Below are 24,335 nucleotides of genomic sequence, written 5' to 3'. Positions count from 1 at the left end.
TAGCTGCAAACAGGTTGTCTTTTTCACATTCTATTATTATTCCTATCCTATTGGCTTTTTTCTACTTTTCCATGTGTCTTTTGATCTTTCCTGTCTGGTACAACTCTTTCTTTCTCTATATATCTTCATGATGGGAGAGACTATGAGCTATTCAGTGGCCTTCTAGTAAGACACTGGAAATACTATAGCTGGCCACACAAACAGAGGAAAAATTGCTTTTAACTTTTGATCCTATGCATGATCACTCTTTACAGACATTCCATGTGATATTTATTTTTCCTGAAGTTGCATTTCTTCAATAATTTTTTCAATTTACATGTTGTTATCCTCAGTCTTTTTCTGAATTTAAGCATTCTGTAGACTCATTATCCATTAAGGGGAGCATGAGTTTTCCAGCTCTGGTTGTCTGAGTTGCCTCAGTTAGATCATATACAGGGGAAGGAAAATTTAATAGTCTGGTTGAATCAAGTGCCTTAAAAGATTAACTTCCACACTTCTGCTCTGAGGGATACAGACTCTGGACGTCCTGACCATAAGTATTTGTTACTGAAATGACACGCAGATGTTAACCACTCTGGAGTTGGAAATGCAGTGATTCCTGAGCAAAATGTTAAATAATTTGTTTGCATGGTTAACCACTAGGTTTTCCACTGAAGATTAAACACTTGCTGCATGTCTTTGTGACTTGCTATGTGTTATGTGAGCAACATGTTAGCCTTAGTGAGGACTGAATGTAGGATTTGGTCAAAGTCCTTACTTGAGGAAAAACATAAAATCTTCATTTCTTGGGGGAAAAAATTGTAAGTTCTTTACTAAATAGATGAGTTCTTTGTCTTCTCTGAACTTGACATTGGTTCAGGTGGTCACTGGTTCCTGTTTGCAATTCTGTTACCTTTTTTTTTTTAATGTTTATTCTTGAAAAAAAATGCATAGAAACTAACGCTTCACATCTAAGGACTGACCATTTAAACAAGTAACGTGCTTCTACAGTCAATTCCCAAAGGTAATATTGAAGTGATTGAAACCCACTTGCTAGTGGGTTTAGCAACTAACTGTGCCCACACTGAAGAGTGTCTGAATGTGCAGAGAATAATGATTGTTCTCTATAGAAAACAAATTGGTTTGTGTTATGGAACTGATAATACTTTTATGTTACAGAACTGTCTGCAAGAGACTTATGAGATGGTTAAAAGATGTCTGTGTTGACCTAAGGCTTTGATCTGGCTGAATTTAACAAGATTTTCTTTAATCACTTCTCTGTATTCACAGATGGTTTGAGTGCAGATACTTGTAAATCTCATTCTTCAGCTTCAATTTAAAACCAGGTTGATATTTATTCTGAAAAAATTCTATTTACCTGGGGCAAGAAACATTATTTTAAAGTAATGTAAATTATTAATAGTCAATTGTTATTATCAGTTGCCCTAGGAGTAGAGTAAATAAACTGCTAGTACTCAAGACTGAGTCTTAATGCAGTCTTTAATGCAGACTTTTTTTTTCAAATAGTATATTTAGATTGGTCACATTGGTCAGAAGTAGACATAAGAAACTGGAAATATGGACAATTTAAAATGAGATTATTTGCCGTACTGAAGTTTTGGGCTGCACTCCTTGGATTCAGTGTGCTTTGGAAACTAAACAGAACTTGGTTACTGCCCCAAGGATGGAGTCCCAGGAACACACTTCAAAGAAGTTTTCATGTGTTAGCACTTGTGTTTGAATCCACGGTTCAATTGCCTAAGGCAACTAAGCAGCAAAACTTTAGGTTAAGAACAATTTCCCAGAATCCTGGGCATTTTTCTTGAGATTTTTCACAAAGGAGACTTCCACTGATCAGCCATTGCAACTCCTTTATATTGAGAATTAGGAATGGGGAAGGAGAATTGTTATTTTCTTTACTGGTTTCAGAATTTTAGTAGGTATCTGAAAGTATAGGATGAAGGCAGAGAATTCTAGAAATGTGTCTCTGTTTAATAGCCTTGCTTGTGTTTTCCTTTAAAGGGTTATGGGATAAACAACACTGAGGGAAAAGGGAGGAAAAAATTCTACACGTTGGTCAGTGAGACATTTGTGTGTAATAACTGGTTATTTCTGTTGTAACAGCTGAAATCAACTAGGATTCTTGTAATATCAAGGCTGTGGTTTGAATTTTTGTGGTCTCAAAATTGTCATTTTGGGGAATTATCCTCTCCAGTACCTCAGAACAGAGGCCAGGCTCCCTACAGAATCCATTCCAAGATACATACATTGAGTCATATATTCCCTTGACAGCTGCAGCATTCTTGTATCGGCAGTGCTGTGCTGGCAGATGAAAGCAGTGTGGCGAGCTGCTTTGACATCATGAATAGTCATTAGATGTGCTCACTGGTAATGGGTCTGTTCCTAGCAAAGTGACCCTTTCCATATGCAGCGTCTTTAATGACCTTGATTTTGGCATTGTGGCTAGCCCATCGTCTTGGAAAGCTTTTCGTACACACATGCACATGATTACTCGTCCCTCTATCTAAAAATGCTGGGAAGAACGAGGGCTTCCAGCCAGCTTTTGCCTGAAGTTGGCAAGAGTAGTAACTTGGTGGTTGTTCTGGGTTCACGTCCCACTCGGACTCGCTGCCATTTTACCAAGAGTAAAATTGGTTATCTTTTTAGTGTCAGCAGTGCAGCTTATGCTGACATGGAATATCCTTCCTTACCTCAGAAATTCCTTAACCTGTTAACATGTTTTTGTTATGATTACCTGTATGATTCAAAGAGAGTCTTATAAAGAGACAGAAATTGTTTAGCCCAGTAATTAAAGCTGTGTTACTATGTTCTTAGAAAAAAGTTATGTTTTGCTTAATTCCAAGTGAGAGAAGAAATCTAACCAACCTTAATAATATTGCCCTCATTGTCGGTCATAGACCAGTTCAATCATCATCTTCCTCCATTTTCTGTCCATTCTTAAAAGTATGAGTGAGGGTTCAGTGAACTAAATACTGTTTTTTTGGGCAGGTGGCACAGATTTCTAGCACATCCTTTGCTAGGTGACATATTCTACTCTTATTCTACTGAAAGATTACCTTAAATCTATACAGATATTGTCAAATGATGAACAGCTGACAATTCAAACTGTTGTGTTGCAGCTCCATAAAATGTTTGCCTCAAGAGTGCTTATGTTGGTAGAAATCACATGTGGATGTGTGTCCATGAATTGCACTAAAGTTCTAAAAAGTAAAAGCAAGTAACTAATTTGCCTAGCAACACTTCTTTTTCACATTGTGGATAGTATTCTGTCTGTACAGATGAAGACATCTCATGGGCTTGTTATTACGAGAAACACAGTTCAAAGATGTGTTTTCATGGGTTGGAGGTGGTTGCAGTTGGTGAGGATGTTGGTTGCACCACACCCTGTTGATCAGATAAGATAGCAGTAAAGACATAGGAAAAAAAATCGCTACGCTTATTTATGTTAAAGATCATAAAGAAATCTTCATCATTTTCAGTATCTTATTAAAAAAAAAAGAATTACCACAGAAATCATTCTTTTGGTGCAAATGAAGAAGTGGGAATTAATCTAAACTCGCTCATTTGTTTTGCTCTTTTTTCTTTCTTAATGTTAACTTCATGGGTAAAAATAAGCCCTCAGACGACATTGTTTCATGATTTATTGCAGTGTATGATTTGAGCCTTTTCTACTAGCAAGCAAATCCTTTTTGTCAAAGCTGTAAATAAGCAAGCTAAGCAAAAACTTAAAGCAAATGTACACATTTTGTACCCACACAGAGGTGCCTGGAGGTCCCGGTGTGAACACAAGAACCCTTGTGAAGAAGGCAATGTTGAAATACCTTTCAAAGGAAAGTCCTTGTCCAAAATAACTAAACAGTTGTGTACACTGAATGTTTGTAATGAGTTTTCATTCACAGAAGCTGATAATTTGACTTCTATTCATACCTCCTCTCCTGTTGTCCTCACAGCCTACGATGGTTCACAGATGATCTATAGCAGGAGTAATGATCATAGAATTGTAGTAGCAGAAAAGTAATTTTAAGACAGATAAGCACCTATACTGTGGCAATGAATAGGCTACAAAGAAATCCTGTGGGGGAGGAGGTATGGCTTCTGTGTTTTCAGTTTTGCCAAAGTCTTCCTGTGTCTCAGACAGGACATTTCTCCTCTTGGAGTCTGTGTGTTTTAGCCTGTGAAATGGAACAAATGTTACTTCATAGATTTAGAAGTTAATTCCTTATTGATTCTGTCTAAGCAGAGTCTGCTTAATTTATCAGGGCTTTGGCTTTCAGTCTGTATGTGGGGCACACTCAGCCCACAGCTCTGATTTAGGAAATTGTGCTGAAATCAAATCTTACATGGTTTCTATGGGTAATGTGATTTAGCCCCAGAGAAGTTCTTAGCATGCATATCAGAGAGAATGTGGACCTTTCTAACCTGTGTAACCTCTGTTAATAAAGTTACAGTTACTGCAGTTGACCTCTTGTGAAAAGTAGATCCATTTGTGTTTTTATTCTGTGGCCTGAATAGAAGATAAAACAGAATGGGCACTGTTTGCTGGACGTGGGAATTCTTCCTTGCTCTGACTCATGTAGAGCAGCAGGGAGGGGGAGGAAAACGGGCTCCACAAACCTGGTATCCAGTTTTGTAATTTAAAAAACCTTTTTGATCTGAACTTTGTACGTTTCATATATCAGAGGGTATTTAGGAGTTTGATAAAAGTCCGTGGTAGTGCTGGAGAAAGATAAGGCTCGCTATTGTACTAAAGCAGAGCTGTGGTGCCAAGACACTAAATTTATGCTTTTTTGTTGGAAGAGTAACAGTGACCGTCAAACTTTGTATGATTTGGTATTATACAGATTAAAGGAAAAAATACCCAAGCATTCTTTGGGTTGCCATAACAAATACTTTAGGCTTAGTATGCAGCTATACTGCAAACCAGGGCTTCACAGCAGCTGGGAGAAGTACAGTGGGGTGAAATTACCAGTGGGGCGGATGCCAAGATTTTTTTGTGTAGAATAGAAAAGATCCTTAGTTTTTTCCCATTATATTCAATCATTATCATGCCAATATGTTTTCTGATGTGTCTTGCGGAATTTTATGATAGGTTTTCAAAGCTGGATGAAATTTTCTGTTCCACCATTGTGGTCAGTCAGTTTTTAGCATGCATAACAGAAGCAGCGCTGCCAAGTTTTTCTTCGAGCCTGTGAAGTCAGAGTGGCAAGGAGCAGGACAAAGCCTCAGTAAGCTTTGGGAGCTAATGGGGAATTGCAAACTCTTTGTTTATTGCACCTGGCACTTTCTCAAAATCTGCTTCATAGGGGCCAGACCACTCATTTCCTCAAGCAGATAAGGAGGATGCTTTCTCTCCCTGAGTCAAAGCTCTGCAACTTCGTAAATAAGTCAGTACAAATGTATATTTTAAGGGTACTTTCTAGAGGGACTGTAGCTAGCACATTGAAAACTTTGATCTCGGAAAGCCTGAACTCCAGGACTAGTTAAACTAAGTTAAAAAGAACTATAGACATAAAACCCACATGCTGTCATAACAGCTAAGTCATGAATTGTGCCTGAATTGTCTGAAATGAGATTTTTAAGCATACTAAACAGATATTAAATTGAAAAAACCTAATGCCTGCCCCCTTCCTCAAGAGCATTCCAGTGGTTTGAGACCCATGGCAGAAACTGGGGAACTTACCTCTGTTTGAGCTCTGTGAGTGAGGAAATGTGCACCCCCCACACCCTCGAGGTTATTTCAAGGCAATAAGTTGGGACACTTTTGCACAAGTGTCTCCTTAAGTATTTTTTTTTATTTCTGCTATTGATGTGATTTCATGGATCTTGTTTGATACACGTAGTCACAAGTGTTGGTCTGTCAGATAAGGCCCAGGAGCAAACCAGACCTTCATTTTCTTGTCTCTCGTTTTTTAAATCTTCATTCTTAGGAATTAATCCAGCAGATTTAAATGTGGAAATAATCTGTGTAATCTTCTGCTTTAAGACAGTCTTTCCGAGATTTGGACAATGCTAAGCAACTGTGTTAATCCTCCATCAGGCAAATGGAAGCAGTTCTCTGTAGAGTAGAATCCACTGATTGTTGACATTTAAGCTCTATTTTTCAGAAAAATCCAGCATTTTGAATTCACGTTTCCACCATGCATTAAAATAAGATTTTTTTAATACAGTTATGCTGTGCAATTGTTTTAATTATTTTATATTGTAATTTAATGCAAAAGTCAAAACACTTGAACTTTCATGTATTAGACTATAACTAAAAGCAAAACAATGGCATTTAAACAAAGGGTTCTAACTTTACCAAAACTAAATATGTGTATTTAATGACAGTCAAATGTTTTGAGCATATTACCTTAAAAAAAAAAGCTTTAAGAAAATGCTGGTTCTGCAAAAACGTCAAAATGCTAGTTATTGTTTCTCTATTTTTTGAGAAAACATTTACTTTCTTGGCAGTTTTGAATTTAGCTTTGTGCAACATCACTGTGAACACACCAGTGCTGTAATAGTGATTTTAGTAGGAATGACTCGGATGACTCTTAACACAAAACATGACTAACCTGAAATTTCTTGATGGGAAATCTAACACGGTGCAACAGACTTCAAAGTCTCCTATGAGAAATATGCTGGAAGCAAAACATCTTAGAGTTTACTGTAGGGGGAAAAGAATGCAAGCTTTTTGTGGAAATGTACAAGTTTGATAAGCCCTTTCATATTCATTGTCTGTAATTGAATTTTGTTTTATTTCAGCCTGAAATGAAAGCTTTATTCTTCAAGGGCAATAATGACATGTTTTTTGTAACTCTTTAGCTTTCAACAATAGTGTATAATATTTTGGTTCACCATTGTGTTAAAACTGTGTTTTTCTGACTGCTGTGGCATAATGATTTATTAGTGTTGACACTCCAGGGTTGTTTGTCAAAAGCTCAGGTTTTGGTCCTTCTGGCAGATTACATACAAATTATGTAAATCACTATAGTGCAGATTTTAACCTAATTATGTTATACATCTTGAACAATGATAATTTCTGTAAGGGAAAGATGTCCAGCACTTTAGTTGTTAATGTATTTTTTCTGCTTTTGGTATTCTACAAAAGAAGCCACAATAAAAAGTGATAGTATGTGTCATAGCAGGTTTGGCTGCTGTGCATCTTATCTGCTTGTGCTGCTAAAGTATGTGAAAGCTGGTTGGTTTTTTTTCCAGGGCTTTAACAATCTGCTTATAAGACTTAGCAGTAAACTGTGGCTTCACAGAATTTCCTAGAGGACTAGAGAAATTTAGTTTCTTATTTGGGTGCAGATGCACACATGCCTATACATTTATAGAATTGGCCAGCTCAAAGAACTACTGGATTAACAGTGATCAGAACTCTGTGTTCACACACCTTGAGACAGACTTTCCATCCACAGAGTTACAGACCGAAAGGCAGATCAAGTCAATCCAGACAAAGATCACCCACTGAAGAAGTGAGTCTGAGTTGTGGTCTACAGAATCCACAGCCCAAGGAGACCCCTACCAGCCTGGCTTCCCTCCCAGCACAGAATAAGGACCATACTATCCCAAACAAGTCAGGCTTGAGGTGTGTATGTGGCAGGGCAAGACTGGGAGTTGTCCTTTATCATATCTGAGGTTTCAGGAAAGACATCTGATTTTAGGGCTGTCAGCTCTTAATTTATACACATGCTTATTTAAAAAATAACCTTCATATCTCCTGGGTCCCATTTAACTTTATTTGCATGTCAACAGGAGCTGAGAAATCTAGCTGCATTTGTAAGCTTTGTGGTTCTTGTTAGACATTGCTCGTTTAATTGAAGATTTTGCACCGAGTTTACGTAACATCTTGCAGTGATCTAATAGAAGTATAAGCAGTGTGACATAGTTCATTTGGGCTGCGTGTCCTTGTGCTGTTTTGCTCATACCTTATTAGTCTTCAGCAAATGTTCCACTTTTCTTTAGTTTTGGCAAGCTGCTTGGAACACCATTTCCTTCTTTTCATTCTGGTGGAGTCCGATTGTTCTGTGCTTATACTACATCAGCCTTTCCCAGAATTTAGCCTGGAGTTTTTATACACTGGGGAGTTTCCAGTGTGTTTGGATTTCCTAATGTGACTGTGACAGAACCATGCTTTCAGATAATACTGTCAAACTAGATTTTGGTGCTGTTTTTCTGCGTTTCTTTGCAGTATTTTGCTCTGCAGAAATGATGCGAGCAATCATTTTGTCTCTTGAAAGTGGTAGTTTTCAAATCATCCTCCCAAATGGTTGGGATTGTCCCAAAATGTTTTCTTGTTCTGTTTTTCATTAGGTTTGTGTAAATCAATTGGCGTAAGCAACTTTCTTATCAGCCATCTTGAGCAACTAAAGGAAGACTGTGGGATTACTCCACATGTTAATCAGGTGAGTGGATAAATGTATTTAAAGTGTCGGAGTTTGGGCTTTTACTTTGGTTTTTTGGTGAACAACCTCCTCCCCACCCCTGTGTCTGAAAGGCTACGCCCAAACTAGCCTTAGTCATCCGATTTCTCCTTTTATTTCTGTGTACATGCTGAAAACCATTCAGGAAGATGACCTGAAGGGGAGGGAAGTCCTTCCTCCTATTTTCCACCCCAGTTTCTCCCAAGCTACTTGTTTGTGTCTGGTTTTACAACACAAACAAACGATCCCTGTGGCAGTTTTTGATGATAAAACAGTCAAGAAATAAAATCCAAGGAGCACTGAACATTTAGCATCTCCAGAGAGAGCAGGATTTTGGAAAGCCTGTGTTCAGATGCTTTTGCACTTCCTCTAAGCAACACCAGAAACCTCAGGTAATTACATATCCATGCAAGGGTGCTGTTTCCCTTGCTCCCCCCTTATTTCCTATTTCAAGATCACATTAAATTCAGTGAACTCCTTGTTTAGGCAGGTGCTGTGACAACCCTGGCACAATTTTTTTTGCTGCCCTAGGCAGATATAAAACGGCCACCTACATACCGGCACCCTGCCAGGGCACTTGACAACCCTTCCCTTGTTGCAGGTTTCTGCCTCCAGCTGTGCTGGAAGTTCATGCTCCCATTCCTACCATCTCCTGCCAGAGAAAGGGTGCTTGTGCTAACATGGACGTGGGACCTGCAATGGATGGAGTACAGGCACATGCTTTCCCCCTTTGTACAGGTGGTCAGGATTTCTGGCAGCTGTTGGTGGTTTAATGTCTTTAACAGCCATAAAAAGGTCGCTCGGAGTGTGACTGTCAGAACCAAACAGCTCTGATTTTAGCTGTCCACTAGACAGAAGGTTACTAAGGGACAATTATGAGCAATGTTAAATTAGCATAGACCCCTATAAAATATTTACATTCAGTTACTCAAAATAAGCCATTGAAATACGTGTTGAGGTGGGCAGGTTGATGACTGTTTCAGACTCAGTGAGTTTGCCAAGGTTCAAGAAATGCACATTTACAGAAGTCTTGCTAGAATTTGGCACAAGTTGTTACTGACTGTTAAACGAGAGTAGTTTTTCAGGGTCCTACTAAATCACTGCAAAGAAAAAAGTGAATTCTTGAATTTTTTTCAAATTTCCTCTTACCCCAATGTCCAAATGTTGTCAGTCTTGCTGTGTCAGTAGTATTCATGGAGACAGATTGTTTCTTGGTCCTATTTGACAGACTTCTTTTTCTGTGGAGACAGTGTTGAGGTGGTGGCGATACTGGGGGTGGGAGAATCATTTCTTTAAGGTGATGCACAGCAATGTTTTGAATTTAATACAAAACCCAGCCATGAAATATCCATGCCACTGCGAAGTGCTACACTTGGAACAGTTTTGTTATAGCATTAATTTACACCTTTTATAAACCATACTTCAGGTTATTCTCAGAGTATTTATTCTGTTTCTTGCTTAGTGTTGGAAAGTTACTGAGTCTGATGGTGACATTACTTAAGCACCATCAAATAACTAATGAATTCCTAAATTCAAATTGGAACTGGAAATGCTGTATTGAGTTCTTATTTCACTTTCCACAGTTTATAATACCATTTTTTTGCTATATTTATGTGTAAAATAGTGTGCTCTTTCAATGGACTTATTTTGAAATACAAAACATTTGCAAATAATCACTGTATACAAAGTCTAAATATGTAAAAAAACAACCAGAGAAAAATCACTTCCCTGTCAGAATTTAGGGTGTTCTTACAATTCCAACAGTTCTTATGATGCTAAAATTGAAAGTTGTTTTTTCTGTGAAGAGGAGGAAGTAGGAAGGCAGGAGAAGTAAGCATCAATGTCTGTTTTACAAACCAAGTGTTAAGTACTGCTTTCTTCTCAGTTCCTGGAAAAAAAACCAACAATATCCTTATGGCTTTTAAAGAAGTAGGAAAGGTCTGTCTTTTCAAGAAGATAGTATTATTAAGGTATTTATGACTAAGCAAGCACCTTTTGAAATTACAATATATTATTAAAAGTACTGCTAAATACCTTGTAAAATGATGGAAAATACTTTATCCTGTAGAATGAATATTATAACCTGCAAGTGTCAGGTCTGTGTTCCAGAGTTTGTATTTGACTTGGCAGTAGTAAGTTTGGATTTATGCTCAAAGAAATCTTTGAAGTCTCTTTGAAGGCTTGTAGGCCTGTCACTCATTAGGGAAAAAAATACATTTTGTAAGTATTTAATTAATATATATGTTTCATTTAATAAAGTGATACACTGAAAGCAAATATAAACTGTTCCTCTCTGAATTCCATGTAGAAATGCTCATCATATTTTTTCACTCTTAGAGAGGTGCATATTACTGTGTAATACCTGAAAGATTTAGTAATGTTGTTGATATTGCCATTAATATTGAGCTTTTCTGTGTAAATTTGTACAAGGTAGAAATGTATTTAAGGCATTAGGAAACAACTCCTTTGTACATAAACTCACCTGAACTGTACCTCTATAGATAAAATATTTATAGGCTCGTATTTTAGTTTTATAAAGAGAAATAATTGTAAAACTCAGCATTCCAATTGAGAAAATTACTGAATTCCAGATGCAGGGAAACTTTACCAGGTGAAATGATCCACAGCAGGGTGGAAAGAATAAGGCTTTTGTGTACCGTCATCTGAGGTATAACTTTCTAGGGCCATGTGTCAAAATTGTTATTAGACTCAGCTTTTCCCCATTTTGCTATGAAAAAAACAGCATTCAGGGGTCCCCTGAGGGCCCCCTGACCAACTATCAGCTGTGAAAAGTTCTATCATGTGAACTGCAAACTGTTTTATATAACAAATGCCAGTTTTTACGCAGAAATCACTCAGGGCAGAGTGCCAGAAAAGATCAAGATCTTCCTCTACCACCATGTGCTGGACAGCCCTTGCCTCAGAAAAGCTTGGTGACTAAAATGGCAAGGGTGGGGCCAGGCAGGAAGGAGGAATTATTGTTTTGAGGGGAAGCACATGCTGGCCACTCACCTTATGGCTCTTGTAGCTCAGGGTCCTAGTCCCTTCCATTCTGATGCTACCAGAACCTTCCAGAATGCTTTCAGAAAAAAGGAAATTCAAAAGTGTTTATTTTATTGTATACATTTGATTATTTTAGTAATATATTCAAGCAGAAAAATACTTGCTGCTACTAACACAGAACTGCTTGTGCCAAAACTCATTTCACAAAATTTGGGAGATTCCTGGTTCAGTGAAAGGCACAAAGTATAATCTTCCCAGGTGGGAAGTTGTTGTCGCTGTGTATTCTGCTTGTGAAGCAGGCAGGTGACATCTCAGCATGCTGCTCTTGCTTTAAACATTTCTGGTGTAGCCTGGGACTGTGCTGCCTCAAATCTTACTAAACCAGCAGATAAATTCTGCTTGCAGTTATATGTAAGTCACATGATGCCATAGGGGCACTGCAGATTTTTCAGCATTTGATCATAAAAATATATCCTTCTTTATTTAATATTTTCTAATCTACATTATCTGCTATACTTAGTGTAAAGAATGTCTCCTAAAATTGCTTATTACTCAAGTAGTACACCCTGCTTGCTCTTTCATTTCTCCCCTCATAGTTTCGCGTAAATACAATGAGAATATTTTGTAGTCAGCTCAGGTGCAAGCAAGTGAATAATCATATGACCTAAACACTGCTCTTACACGTATAAACATGAAATAAAAAGGGTACTCAAAGGTCAAGAAACATCAAAGGTTGAAGACATGGATGTCTGCTGCTTGAACCTTGTTCCCGAGTCCACCTAGTAATTTAGATCATAGCGGCTCTAGGCTGACTCAGCCCAGCCTTCCAGGGGCACGGTTTTTTCTTAGCACACGTTGAATGACTGCCAGCCTATTGTTCTGACTATTGTTGTCTGCAAAGACAACATGTACTAAAGATGAGAAACAGGAAACGTTCATTTTTCCTCTTTGTGGCAGAAGAAATTTTCCAGATTCCATGTGTTGAGGTAATTGTTCAGAAGAGTATTTTTCCTCAAAATGCGCAAGAGTTCGATCCCTGGAACAATGGTGATGACCAGTCACAAAAATACATAACATGATTATGTATGTTGTAAAAGGAAACACTACCCATTTTCATCTGAAAGCAGAGGAAGGTATGCTGCTTAGAATGAGTAAACTGTGAAATACTCATTTAAATACCATATTAAGGAATATTACAGAGGTTCTCTTTTGGGTTTAACTACATGCCAGAATACGTGGCTCCTCTGAGATCCTTACTTTCCAATAAATTCTGTTTCCTTTTGCTCCCAACAACTGTGTCTTTTTAACTTGTTACTTTTCCTCTTTTGACTGTCTCCTGGCAATTTGTGATCTACCTTCCTACAAAGGGTCCCCTTCACACTTCATTCCCCAGCAAGATTGCTTCCCTGCATAAGCTTATGGTGACAGTGATTAGAATACAGGATTTTCCATGCACAATCCATGTCAACAGGCTTTGCTTCCAAGGTCAGGCCCTCATCCTAAGCAAATTGTTCTGGTTGGTCTCTTGCAGATCAGTCCCTGCTCAGCCCCCTCCCCTTGGCTGCGCAACTCCAGCAGGAAAGGACGTAGATTTGGGGAAGAGAAGGTAGTCTCAAAGCTCCAATAAAAATGACCTGACGCTGACTTGCACTGTGCGTTGGCACGCATTTCTCAAACACAGATCACAACAATAGTGCAAGTCCAACTGCAAGTCAGGCAGACTTGCGCCTTGCTTCAGAGGGAAACATAAAATACACAGTAAATTGTGCCAATTCCAGGCAAAATACTTGGTGATTAATATACGTTGTGTGTCTTCTAAAATGTTTACATCTACTTTCAAGAAACAGTGATTTCACTCATGTTGTATTTTTAAAACAAGAAAGAAAAAATATTTTCATCAATGATGTTTTCTACAAAATGTACTCCCAAGATTTTTACCAAAAGTCTATTTCTGTTTATCTAAGGTTGAATACCACCCTTTCCAACGACCTCAGGAGCTGGTTGATTACTGTAAGAGCAGAGATATTGTCTTTGAAGGCTACTGTCCTTTGGCCAAAGGGGAAGCACTAACTCATCCTACTATCATTCAGATGGCAAAGAAATACGGCAGAACTCCAGCACAGATTTGCATACGTTGGAGCATACAGGTAATGGAGGGAGGTAACAAAAATGTGTCTCCTTTCTCAGGAAAAGAATGCAAATAGTTTGGGTTTTGTGCATCAAACCAGAATTTATACAGAAAGTGTTTCTGCCTTTCTGTGTTGATACTGTGTGAATTAACTGCTGTACTGGAAATTTGGAATGTAGAGGGCAAATCATGCCAGTATTTTAAATATGCAAAGAATCTGGTTCTAGAGAATAAGTACTAATAAGAGATGTTTTCAAAGTAAGTGTTACAAGCATTATCAGGCGTCATTCCATTTCTGTCACTCAACATGAAGTACTAAAGAATGAAATAGTGTTTTAAGTTGACATAAAGCACATAATCTGTGTTGGAAATCAATGCAGTGTATATAACTGCTGTTGCAAATGGCATATAGAAATGTCAGTGTCCCCTGAAAAATGAAATGAAAACATCAGAAGACATGAGGAATATCTTGAAATGTTTTGAAGAGAGATCATTTTCCTCAAAACTGTGTAAGTTTTAATGATAAGAAGCATTATGTTTTCCAGAATGGGATTGTCACTATTCCAAAGTCAACAAAAGCGGAAAGGATAGAGGAAAACTGCAAGGTAAGATTTGGATATGTACTCAAGTCTGACTTACATCCAAATAGCAGATTTTAATACTTTGGTTTGCCTTCCCACTTTCCTATGCCAGTTTTATACTGGAGTAACTCAGTTAAAATTGGCAAATGATGGTACCATAAAATTACTGTAATATAGTAGAAAACCAATATCCGAAATCAACCAAGAGCTAGTCAGTGTGTATAAGGAAAAGTCCACAGAAGACCTTTTGTAGTTGGTTTTTATTATTAATATTTTTTATTTATGACTTGACTGGTTGTAGAACATCCTACTCTGGTTATGGTTTGGTCCTTTTTGTGATAGGTGCACAGGTCAAATGGAAGGAGCTGTGTATAACACTGTGTGAAAGCTGTAAAACTCACTTAGGGTTCTCTCTATGAGGTGCAGACCTTCCAAGAAATCACAGTCCTGCCAGAGCTGACTCTTCCCCTGTCTTTTTCCTTCTACTCAACATGCAGAAAAGGTCCCAGCATGAAGGGGATGGGCAAATAAAAAGGGCACACATGAGGATGATTCCTCCTCCTCACCCTTTTTTTAGTTTCCTTTTCATACCAAATTGTTTTAATTCATTACTTGATTTTTTTCTCTCCATTTCTCTAATCTGAAAGTGTGCTTTCTTTGGGGGAGGTGAAACCACAACAACCTTATTGTTACTTCCAAAAATATCATTGGGGTATGCACTGTTTGGCAAATCAGGAGGAAACTTTGCAAGACAGGAAACTTCTGTCTCCTATTTTTATCTGTGTGTGTGTCTGTGTGTAGGTACAAATCAGTATACATTTAATGAGGATTTCTGCTGGTGGCCATGCCTGTTTATATAGCTCCTGCCTTGACTATTTATTCTGACATGCACACAGCCTTCTGTGGTACAAGCGCAGCTGCTTGTGGTACTGTAGTGTGAACCAGATCAGAGAACAAAACCAGGTTAAAAATCCTTCCTTATTATTTTTATTTTATTTTCCCCAATGATATTTTAAATCCAGATTAATTTTGTTTCTTACAGAGTTTACTCTATGGCACCACCAAAAACTGAGGGAATGTGTTGCAGCACAGCTTAAAACACTTAAGATGGAGAGGAAGAGGGAACTGGCACAGTTTTCGAGTGTTGTTTAAAACATTTTCTTTCTTTTCCCCATGCCAGTGTGTTGGCCTGAGTCTCTACCACTTCTGGTCAAGCTGGTGAAAGTACAGTTCTCATTTAACCCTCAGCAGATAATATATAGGTTTCTAGTTGTGTGACAGGTCCCTGCTTTAGGTTTAAAAGGCTGCAGTGAGCACTGAGGTTTGACTACAAGGGTCATTGCAGCAGACAGTGATTGCTGGATATGCAGGATGGGAGGAGCTCATTTGGCAGCAGTTCAGGATCCACAGGATCTTTTTATTGAACATGGAGGAGCTCCGACAAAGACAACAGAACCAACTTTCTGATGATAATGTCTGAAGACACCTACTGAGAAACCACTGACACGGTAATTCCACATTGCAGGTCTCAGCATAGGAGATGCCAGTGGCTGTAAGAACCTGTGCATGGGGACAGGTGATGGCTTTCAGGTTGGAGTTAGTACTGAGGCACTGGAGCACTGTTTCCGTATTAGCTCATCTGTGAGGGCTTTGTCAAGGCAGAATCGTAGAAAAGATAGATACAGCCTTTGGTTTGCTAGCTTTGTGAATGTCCTAATACTTTCTAAAAATTCTTTTTGGCTAAAGGTCTGAGGAAAAGAACTGTAACATTCTAGAGTGAACATTGGGATGTAAGTGAAATATGGAGCTCAGATTCCTGAAGGGATTGCAGTCAGGGCATTCCTGTACCTCTAGCAGTGCCAATATACAAGTGCTGTCTAAAAGAGCTTTGATACTGCTCTTGTCTTGGTCCCTTGCCTGAGGCCAGAGTGCTACAGAATCGACTTAACAGAGTCTACAAATAAAAATCACTCGGGAGCAAAGGACTCAATGGAGCCTGTCAGCTTAATGGAGTGGTTTTCTGGGACAAAATATAAGAAGAATTTCCAGAAGCAAAAATTTAGAAAACTTCTGCCTCACATTTAAATGAATCTTGGTCAGTCAAATATCAGAATTTATAGCAAGTTGCTGCTTCTGTCTGTGTTCATGAAGCTAACTGTATATACATCCCCATAGGTGTTTGATTTTACAATAGCAGAAGATGATGTTGGAATTCTGAATGGAATGCATGATGGCAGACATGTTTCCTGGGATCCAAGCCTTGTTGAGTGAACGAAGGTTTGAACTTTTTCCTTCTCAGTGATCATGTAATTGAAATTCAGGGAAGGTTACGGTATGAATATAATCATGATAGTAACGTGTGCTAGTAGTGATAACTATTTTGAAATCCTTAACATCGACAACACACAAAAGATATTTTTGAGGATGGCACATTTTTACTACCCTCACAGAGATTTTATATTCCCATCTCAAATCCTCTACCCTAGTTCATTGAAGCCCATGCAAAGACTCTTGTTTATACCATTGACCCTGCATCAGGCCATTTAATCAAAGAGCATGAGGAGGTATCCCTTCTTGAAAAACGTAGGGAAAAAATGCTACCTGCTACTGTATAACACAGGTGTTAAGGAAGAAATAATTTTTCAAGTACTTTGTTAGAAGTAGAATCTTCAAAAAGGAAAAGGTGGGTGAAAAAAAAAGTTGGTATCATAACAGTATTTATATTTTACAATAAACTGCAAATCTCCACCAAAAATACAATCTTATGTAATATGCAATATCTGAGCATCACCAAAAAAAGGTTTATGCATATGGCATTGACTCAGAGAGTTCTATGCATATTACTTAGTAGCCTGTAGATATAACAAAGTAGAAATCTTTCCAGAGAAGCCCTTTACTAATCAAGTATCTGCACAGCAGAGTTGCACTGTGAGCTCTGAGAGCCGAAGAGGCATCTTTGTTATTACTTACAGAAAATTTGGTGAGCTTTTTGTGAGAATTAGTTTAGCTTTCACTTTGGGTTTGCCCAGTAAATCTCATTAACAGACTATACTGTTGCTCAGATTTTTTTACAAAATGGGTATCTATATAAAGAGACAAATAGAGATATATGTAGTTTACAGATCTGTTTGGAGAAATATGCCTGCATAGTTTATTGGCTGAGTAGTCAACTTCAGTTGCATTGGGTTGATATTTTAGGAGTTCCTGTGTCTAGAAAGGTATTGAAAATCTGATTATGATTTATATTGTGTGTGGACTTCCTGAGGCAGTTTTCCCAGTGCGGTTCTGCTTTAGCCTTATTGTGAAACAAAACTCCTCAGCTTTTTTATCAAGAAGTGACTTACAGCAGTCATATACTCTTGCCTGCATTGTATGTCCTCCAAGTAGAGCTTGGCTAAAATACAGACAAACTTACCTTTCTGATAACAGCTCCACAGAGTATTTGGATAGTTTTTCCTGGTAAACTTTTCCATAAAAATTTGTCAAGTCTTGCCTCTGAAACCATGAATGTATTATTTATTATTAAAAAAAATATTGTATGAAATGTTTCTCACTAATACCTGTACAGTGTTAACGTTTCAAGAAAGATGCCCAAGCTCCACAGCAAGGCTGTTTTCTGGAGTGTCAAGCATGGCCTGCAGTCTGGGGTGCTTCAGGGTCTGGGAATGGCACTTGAGGTGTTTAGGAACAGCCAAGTTCCTGGCTTAACTGTTGGGATGAGGGGTTCAATAGTTCCAAACAGTAAGGCTCATTTATAAAACTAAGGTAATTTTTGGCTTTTTTTTTAGCTTTTGCATAAAATGATGGCAATGACTAAGTGAAAGTTGGAGAGATTGTCCAGAAATAAACCTTTCTACCATTGGCTATCAGCTAATACTACTTTTGAAAAGTCACTTTATTGAGCAACACCTTAGCAATATGGAAAAACATTCAAACTGTGGTGTTGAGGGACTCCTTGCTTTACAGTGTATCTGAATTCATAAAATGAGGACTAGAAGTGACTCATGGGCCTAATACTCACTGTGGCTTTTCTGGTAGTGAAGACTTTCAGAAATTACAAGATTTGTAATTTCACTTCTGGTTCTCTCTGAAGAAACAGACATCACATCAACATGCTACTCCCAACATGAATGATTCATAATAAATCTTTATATGTGCTAGCAAATTCTAGCTCCAGTATTACCAGACCAGGATCAGTAAGGCTTAGTTATGTGGCTAGAGGTCCCTTGTTGGTTAGAAACCTTGTGGGTTCTAAGCTCTTAATTCTGACTGATGACCTCCCTGTTCTCAGCTAAATGGAATTAAAACAGATTTTCTTGCAAATGCCCCACATAGGTGACTTTAGGCTACAGTGAGGATGGCTTTGAATTCACTAATATATTTCACTGTTCCTTCTGTCAAAGAGATTTTACAGTGTTTTTTTGTGTCTGCATTTGCTTTTGCTAGGAAGTCAAACCACCATTTTCTTAATCTAGGTCATGGAATCTAAGCAGTGCACTGAGTAACTAAAGGAATAATCAGAAATAGTATTACTAAAAAAGCATTATTCTTAAGGAATAGATGTGGCAAGTTACAGTTTTAATCTGATACTTTTCTAACTATATTCACTCTTAACTGTTGTTGGTTCAGAACTTTTTTTCTGTGGTGTTATTTTTCTCACTATTATTATTATTTTGTAATCTTTCCTAGCACTTCCTTTGCTATCAAGTAGTGGCTTTAGAACTACAGAAGAGTTTAATTTTAACTGTGTACAAGGTCAAGTGTAATCTAAGGCGAAAATAAGCTTTTTTCAGTGCCAGGGCTCAGCTGACCCAAGCTATCTTTCTCCCAGGTGGGATGAGCAGTTTTGCACATTGTGCCTCACTAAGAGCCATTGTTTTGTGCTAGAAGCTATTAATTGCCCCAGGAGGCTGGAACTTGTTATCTCCTGTGTCCTTCAGATAAGTCACTGGAGCCTCTTCCTTTGAATACGGTACTAACAAGTTTTATACTGTATTTGTTAATTAAGAACCATTGAGTAAGTCCTCTTTTGGTCAGGGTTGCAGAGGCAAAGACAGAATCAGTGGGGTCATATTTTATGTTCCTCTCCACAAATGAATTGGTCTAACTCTTGTGGCAATAGATTTTAAGCAAAGGCTGCTGAAGAATAAGTCCTCATCCCTTCCTCTAAATGAACCTTTTTAAAGTACTGACAACATTGGTCAAAGTAAGATAACTAATAAGAAATTAGTAAGTGAACAGTAGCAACATTTGGAGCAGCAGGGAGGAGTGATGTTTGGTAACAGAAGGAGAACATGGAAGACCAAAAGGATATAAAAGTGCTGAACATACAAAATCAGGAATTTTAATTTCATTTTTTATTTATTCTTTGTCAGTTAGCCTGGAGGTGCTCATTTTTTAAGGTTTTGTTTTATTTTAAACTCAGAATTTATCCCTCAAGTGAATTCTTGAAATTATATGCATATTCTTCCCCAGGGTTGAAATTCCTTCTCTTGCTCTTATTTCTGTAAAACAAACTTTCTCTAAAGAGAAAACTTTTCCACCTTTCTACAATGACTTTTTAAGATGCAGCAATGCATCCATTTCATCCATGTAACCCATCATCTTGTCAATAGCATCAGAAAACTGAAGGCACTTTTTTTTTTCCCTATCAAATAGGTCATTTATGGTACTGACTGATTGGGGCACTCCTTTTTAGTTGAGTTAAACCATTATTTAAAAGAAGCTACAATTTATCAGTGCTATCTACGTAACTGCAGTCAGCTGCCTTTGCAGGAGCTCCTAATGGAACAGAACTCTCTTGAAACATATAAGGAAAAGAAAAATATAAACTAAAACTCAGTGGAAAGTGTGAGACCATTTTCTGTGCATCCAAGTAGTTTCCTGCATAATGAGTAGCTCCCTCTCTTTTTTTTTTTTCTTGCTTCTTTCTGATCTTCATCTTTTATATTACTGGAAATGAAGGCACCTAAGAATGTTTCATTGGAAAAAAATGGTAATGGGGTTTTAAGGTGCATATTCAAGAATTTTTTTTTAGTTGGGCTGCAGAAGTGTTTCTATCACACCTGTCCCCCAACATGGCTTTCAAGGCATATTTCCTGACTAGCATGTGTAATACAGAAACTGTAATACTAGTAAGTTCACAAATTCACTAAGCCAGGTAGACTGCATAATATTTGCCCCACTTTTTGCACTGTGGTTAACACATGTTTTTGAAAATGGGGATAAAGGTGGCATAGCTCTTGCTGGTACTGATTGAATCTAAGCAGTTAACTCTTTCCACATTGCCACACCTCTTCCAAAGCTTTGAAGTTCACCTCTGACTATTGTGCATTGGGTAAAAATTACAGATAAGCCAACCCAGCAGTTTTTTGTGTTGCTGTGCTGGGAGACTTTTTCTGTACCTAATTTTTTGGCACTTTTTGTAGCCTCCAATAAGATGTTTGTCCTTTTGGGCAAAAAAAAAAGGCCAAATAATTGCACTACCTTGTAGTGAATCTGTGTTCTATATGAATATGATATAAACGATGCAGCCTCACTGTTTGTATTTATCATTGGCTGCTTGTCCATCTGTAGTATCCCATCGGACTGATTCCATCTATAGGAAATGATTATAAATGATTACAAATGACACAAATGATTAATATCAAGGACAAAAAAACAGGCCATCGAAGTTGGAGAGTGCTGATACTGAACACATATGTGTGCTTTAGTCTTTGCAATGTTCTCATCATTTTTTTTTCCCTCCAAACCAGGTTTTTGATTTTAATCTGAGGAAAGAAGATAAGGAATTTTTGAACACTACGAATATCAACAGAAAATTAATTCATCTAACCTATCCCCCGTGGAAACAATAATTTAAAACCAGATTGTTTTAAATTTAATTTAAATCGCAAAAGTGATGCAACTGAAGCATTAATTCATTTTAAACTGAACAATAAATCTGAATTGTTCTCTTAGATACTCAGAGAATACCTAAGAATTATCACTCAAGAATCAGTATCAATGGTTTGTATTTACTGTTATGTTAACATATTAATAAAATAATTTAATTTACTCTTTTCTATGTTGCTTTCTTACAGATACAGAAATCTTTACATTTTTTGTGCTCTCTCTGAACTTTCTGGTATAGCCCCCCAGTATATGTTGAGTTATCTCAAAATATTGTAATTTTCTTCTGCTTGCATGTAACTTAATTTAAGGTGTCATTTGAACCCATAGGAACAAACCAGCTTACAGATTTTGAGAAGTATTAGTTACTTAATGGCACACATGAGAGCATGCTACAGTGCATGTAAATTTTGACAAATCATTCAAAATATGGAATATTTGTTCAGGGATTGCTGCAGAAATATGAATTTTACTTTTTCACTGTTTTTGATATTTCCTGTAATCATAAGAATTTTGGGAGATTCTGGAGGCCACTCTGGATACTTTCTTGGTGATCAGACCTGCTCCCTTGGTCCTCTTTCAAGGGTCCCCAGTCGAGACCCAGCACTTCAGGGAGGAATGGCTCTCTTTGTGGTCTAAATTGTGTCAGAATGATTAAAAGAACCTTTTGCTTTTATGGATAAAGATTTTTGGAGGTACAAAAGAATGACGTGTTGCAGACAAATCCTTTGCTCATCTGTCTTGCGGGGATTTTCACTATCTTTTCCAGATGGGTAGTGTTCAGCCACTCCTCTGATGCAATGGTGAGTTGTCCAGCAGCGTTAGCACTGGGAGAGTACGATCTCCTGGTGGTGTCAGAGGCCACCAGTCAGTGTTGGTATGCAGGCACTGGGTGGACCCCAGCTTACAGCTGCTTTTCTGACACGATCAAAGCGTTTTCCTGCAAGGAAATTGCCCTGTGACTAGCCATGCTCCTGCAATCCTCACCACACTAAGCTGTCATTGGAAATTCCATGAGTTTGATTGTCACAGGCAGTTGGTGTTATGTTGCTGTTGTTGCTGGGCTCTGAAACATGAGTTTCTGCTCATCCTAAACACTCAAGTACCCGGGAGTATATACATATTCAGGATCCCTGTGAACAAATGCCTTTGCCTCTTTATGCTTGTGGACATGTTGCAAAACAGTTTTTTAACCAGTTTACCCAGGTGAAGCGGCTCTTACATGTCGGTTCAGTGTTCTGATGTGTGCAGCTCTCCTGCTGGCATTTGACTGAGACCTGCATTCTGGTTATTTCTGAAATGCTGCATGACTAACATTGCGTTGTTCTTTCTCCTTATTCTGACCGTAGGCAATTCCAAGCCGAGTTCTCAAAGGAGCTGTGTATACACTGGATTTCTGTACGTATTTCATACAAGTACAAGCTTCCTTATCAGTGGACCTGGCAGCTGGAGAGGTACTGAGAAAAAGAGTTCTCATTCTGTTGGTGGCTTGTTCTGTTGGGGGGGATGGAGTGTAACCCTGGTATAAACCCTCTCGCTGAACATTTAGCAGCATCTACACTTTTGGTAGAGTTGGCTGGACCAATCTGAGTTTACTTGTGTTTGTGTTTCAGCCCTGGGAAGCAGGCTAGAACCTGTGCAGTTTGAGCCATGTTAACCTATCATCTCTGAGGGTTTAGACGGCTTTCAGTGCAAATCCAGCTGATCTGGCTTCATTTGGCTGAGAAGAGTGAAGCTGTATTTCAGTTTCCTCTCTACTGAGATGTCAAGAGGGCTGTAAATGTGTGGTCATCTAATTTTAATGATACTTTTTGTGATACAAATACCCAACCTTTTGGAGTGGAACTGAAATTGCCAGGGTATTTTACCCAGTGCTGCACTTGGGTTGGGGCAACCCCCAGGGATGGAGAAGGACTTGGGAGTGCTGCTGGATTAGTGGCTGGACATGAGCCAGCAATGTGAGCTTGCAGCCCAGAAAGTGAACTGTGTCCTGGGCTGCATCAAAAGCAGCGTGGCCAGCACTGAGAGAGGGGATTCTGCCCCTCTACTCCGCTCTGGTGAGACCCCACCTGGAGTACTGTGTCCAGGTCGGGGGGCCCCAGCACAGGAAGGACATTGACCGGTTGGAGCAGATCCAGAGGGGGCCACAGAGATGATCACAGGGCTAGAACATTTCTCTTCTGAGGAAAGGCTGAGAGAGTTGGGTCTGTTCAGCCTGGAGAAGAGAAGGCTCCAGGGTTACTTTATTGTGGCCCTTCAGTACCTAAAGGGGGCCTACAGGAAAGCTGGAAGAGGACTTTTTGCAAGAGCATGTGGTGACAGGACAAGGGAGAATGGCTTCAAACTGGCAATAGGTTTAGATTAGATAGTAAGAAATTGTTTACTGTGAGGGTGGTGAGGCCCTGGAACAGGTTGCCCAGATAAAGAATGGATGCCCCGTGCCTGTAAGTGTTCAAGGCCAGGTTGGATGGGGCTTTGAGCATCCTGGCCTAGTGGGGTGTCCCTGCCCATGGCAGGGCAGTTGGAACTAGATGAGCTTTTGGTCCATTCTAACCCAAACCATTCCATGATTCTGTGATTTTACACAGCCTCTGAAAATTAATTTGTTGAATGGCACATCTCTGAATTGGACTTCTCTCAGTTGGTAACCAATAGCTCCAACATGAAAGCCTGGACATCTGACTAATGAAACCCTGAGTCATTCTATCCTTTAATTAAAGCATGTTCCTTTAATATGTTCCTCTTGCTTAAAATTATGTGAGAATTACTTCCTAGAGGAAAATGCCCAGTGAATGCACTTTTATTTAGTATTTTCTGTATATTCGCTAAACAAGGGGAAAAGCTTGAAATATCTAGGGTATGTCAGGCAGTTGCAGGGGATGCATATGTCAACCTCAAGCATGATTTATTTCACATGCCTTTTCTGACAGTTGTAACTTAACGGCTGTATTTTCCTCCAGGCTCTCAGGAGGCTAAACATCTTTTCAAGTTTCTAGCTTTGTGGTGGAAGAGTTAATGTCTGTTTGCCAGTGTAATTTATCTGAGTCATTCTGGGAGAGGCGTGGAACAATTGAAGCGTGACTATTAGCATAAATAAGAGAGGGACCCTCTACCCTCTTCCTGAGGGTACTCTTGCTGTCTTTCAGAGGAAAGCTGCTTCCCCATAACAACTGCTACTGCTAATTGGTCAGTGTGATGCTATGAACTGAAAGACCTGATATATTGAGCTCTGGTCTATTGTGATATTCTTTTGCATTTCAATTTGGAGGTAACAAGAACAGAGCAAGGAAGGAAGAGGAAAATTTCTGCAGTAAGTGCAAGGGT

The 24,335-nt window shown here is 38.6% G+C and overlaps 1 protein-coding gene across 3 annotated transcripts in view; it reads left to right on the top strand.

The window, feature by feature from the left end:
* LOC114061650 (uncharacterized oxidoreductase ZK1290.5-like) overlaps positions 1-21,179 on the top strand; it is a 44,906-nt gene extending 23,727 nt beyond the window's left edge. The window contains exons 4-9 of one of the 3 annotated variants that reach the window (XR_003572172.1): positions 8,299-8,390; positions 13,376-13,558; positions 14,085-14,144; positions 16,296-16,397; positions 18,952-19,092; positions 20,876-21,179. Coding sequence is in view for 1 of the 3 variants with exons in the window: in XM_027892327.1 (XP_027748128.1) it covers positions 8,299-8,390; positions 13,376-13,558; positions 14,085-14,144; positions 16,296-16,391 (431 nt within the window). In the remaining 2 variants the exon portion in view is untranslated. The remainder of the gene's footprint in view (positions 1-8,298; positions 8,391-13,375; positions 13,559-14,084; positions 14,145-16,295; positions 16,398-18,951; positions 19,093-20,875) is intronic. The other 2 variants (XR_003572173.1, XM_027892327.1) reach the window with 2 other exon arrangements.
* The last annotated feature ends 3,156 nt before the right edge of the window (positions 21,180-24,335 follow it).

This window comes from Empidonax traillii, unplaced genomic scaffold (genome assembly GCF_003031625.1).
Source record: "Empidonax traillii isolate 1590-97213 ecotype Southwest subspecies unplaced genomic scaffold, ASM303162v1 scaffold347:size1123457, whole genome shotgun sequence".
Lineage (NCBI taxonomy): Eukaryota > Metazoa > Chordata > Aves > Passeriformes > Tyrannidae > Empidonax > Empidonax traillii.
This window is presented reverse-complemented; position numbering and strand designations above follow the sequence as displayed.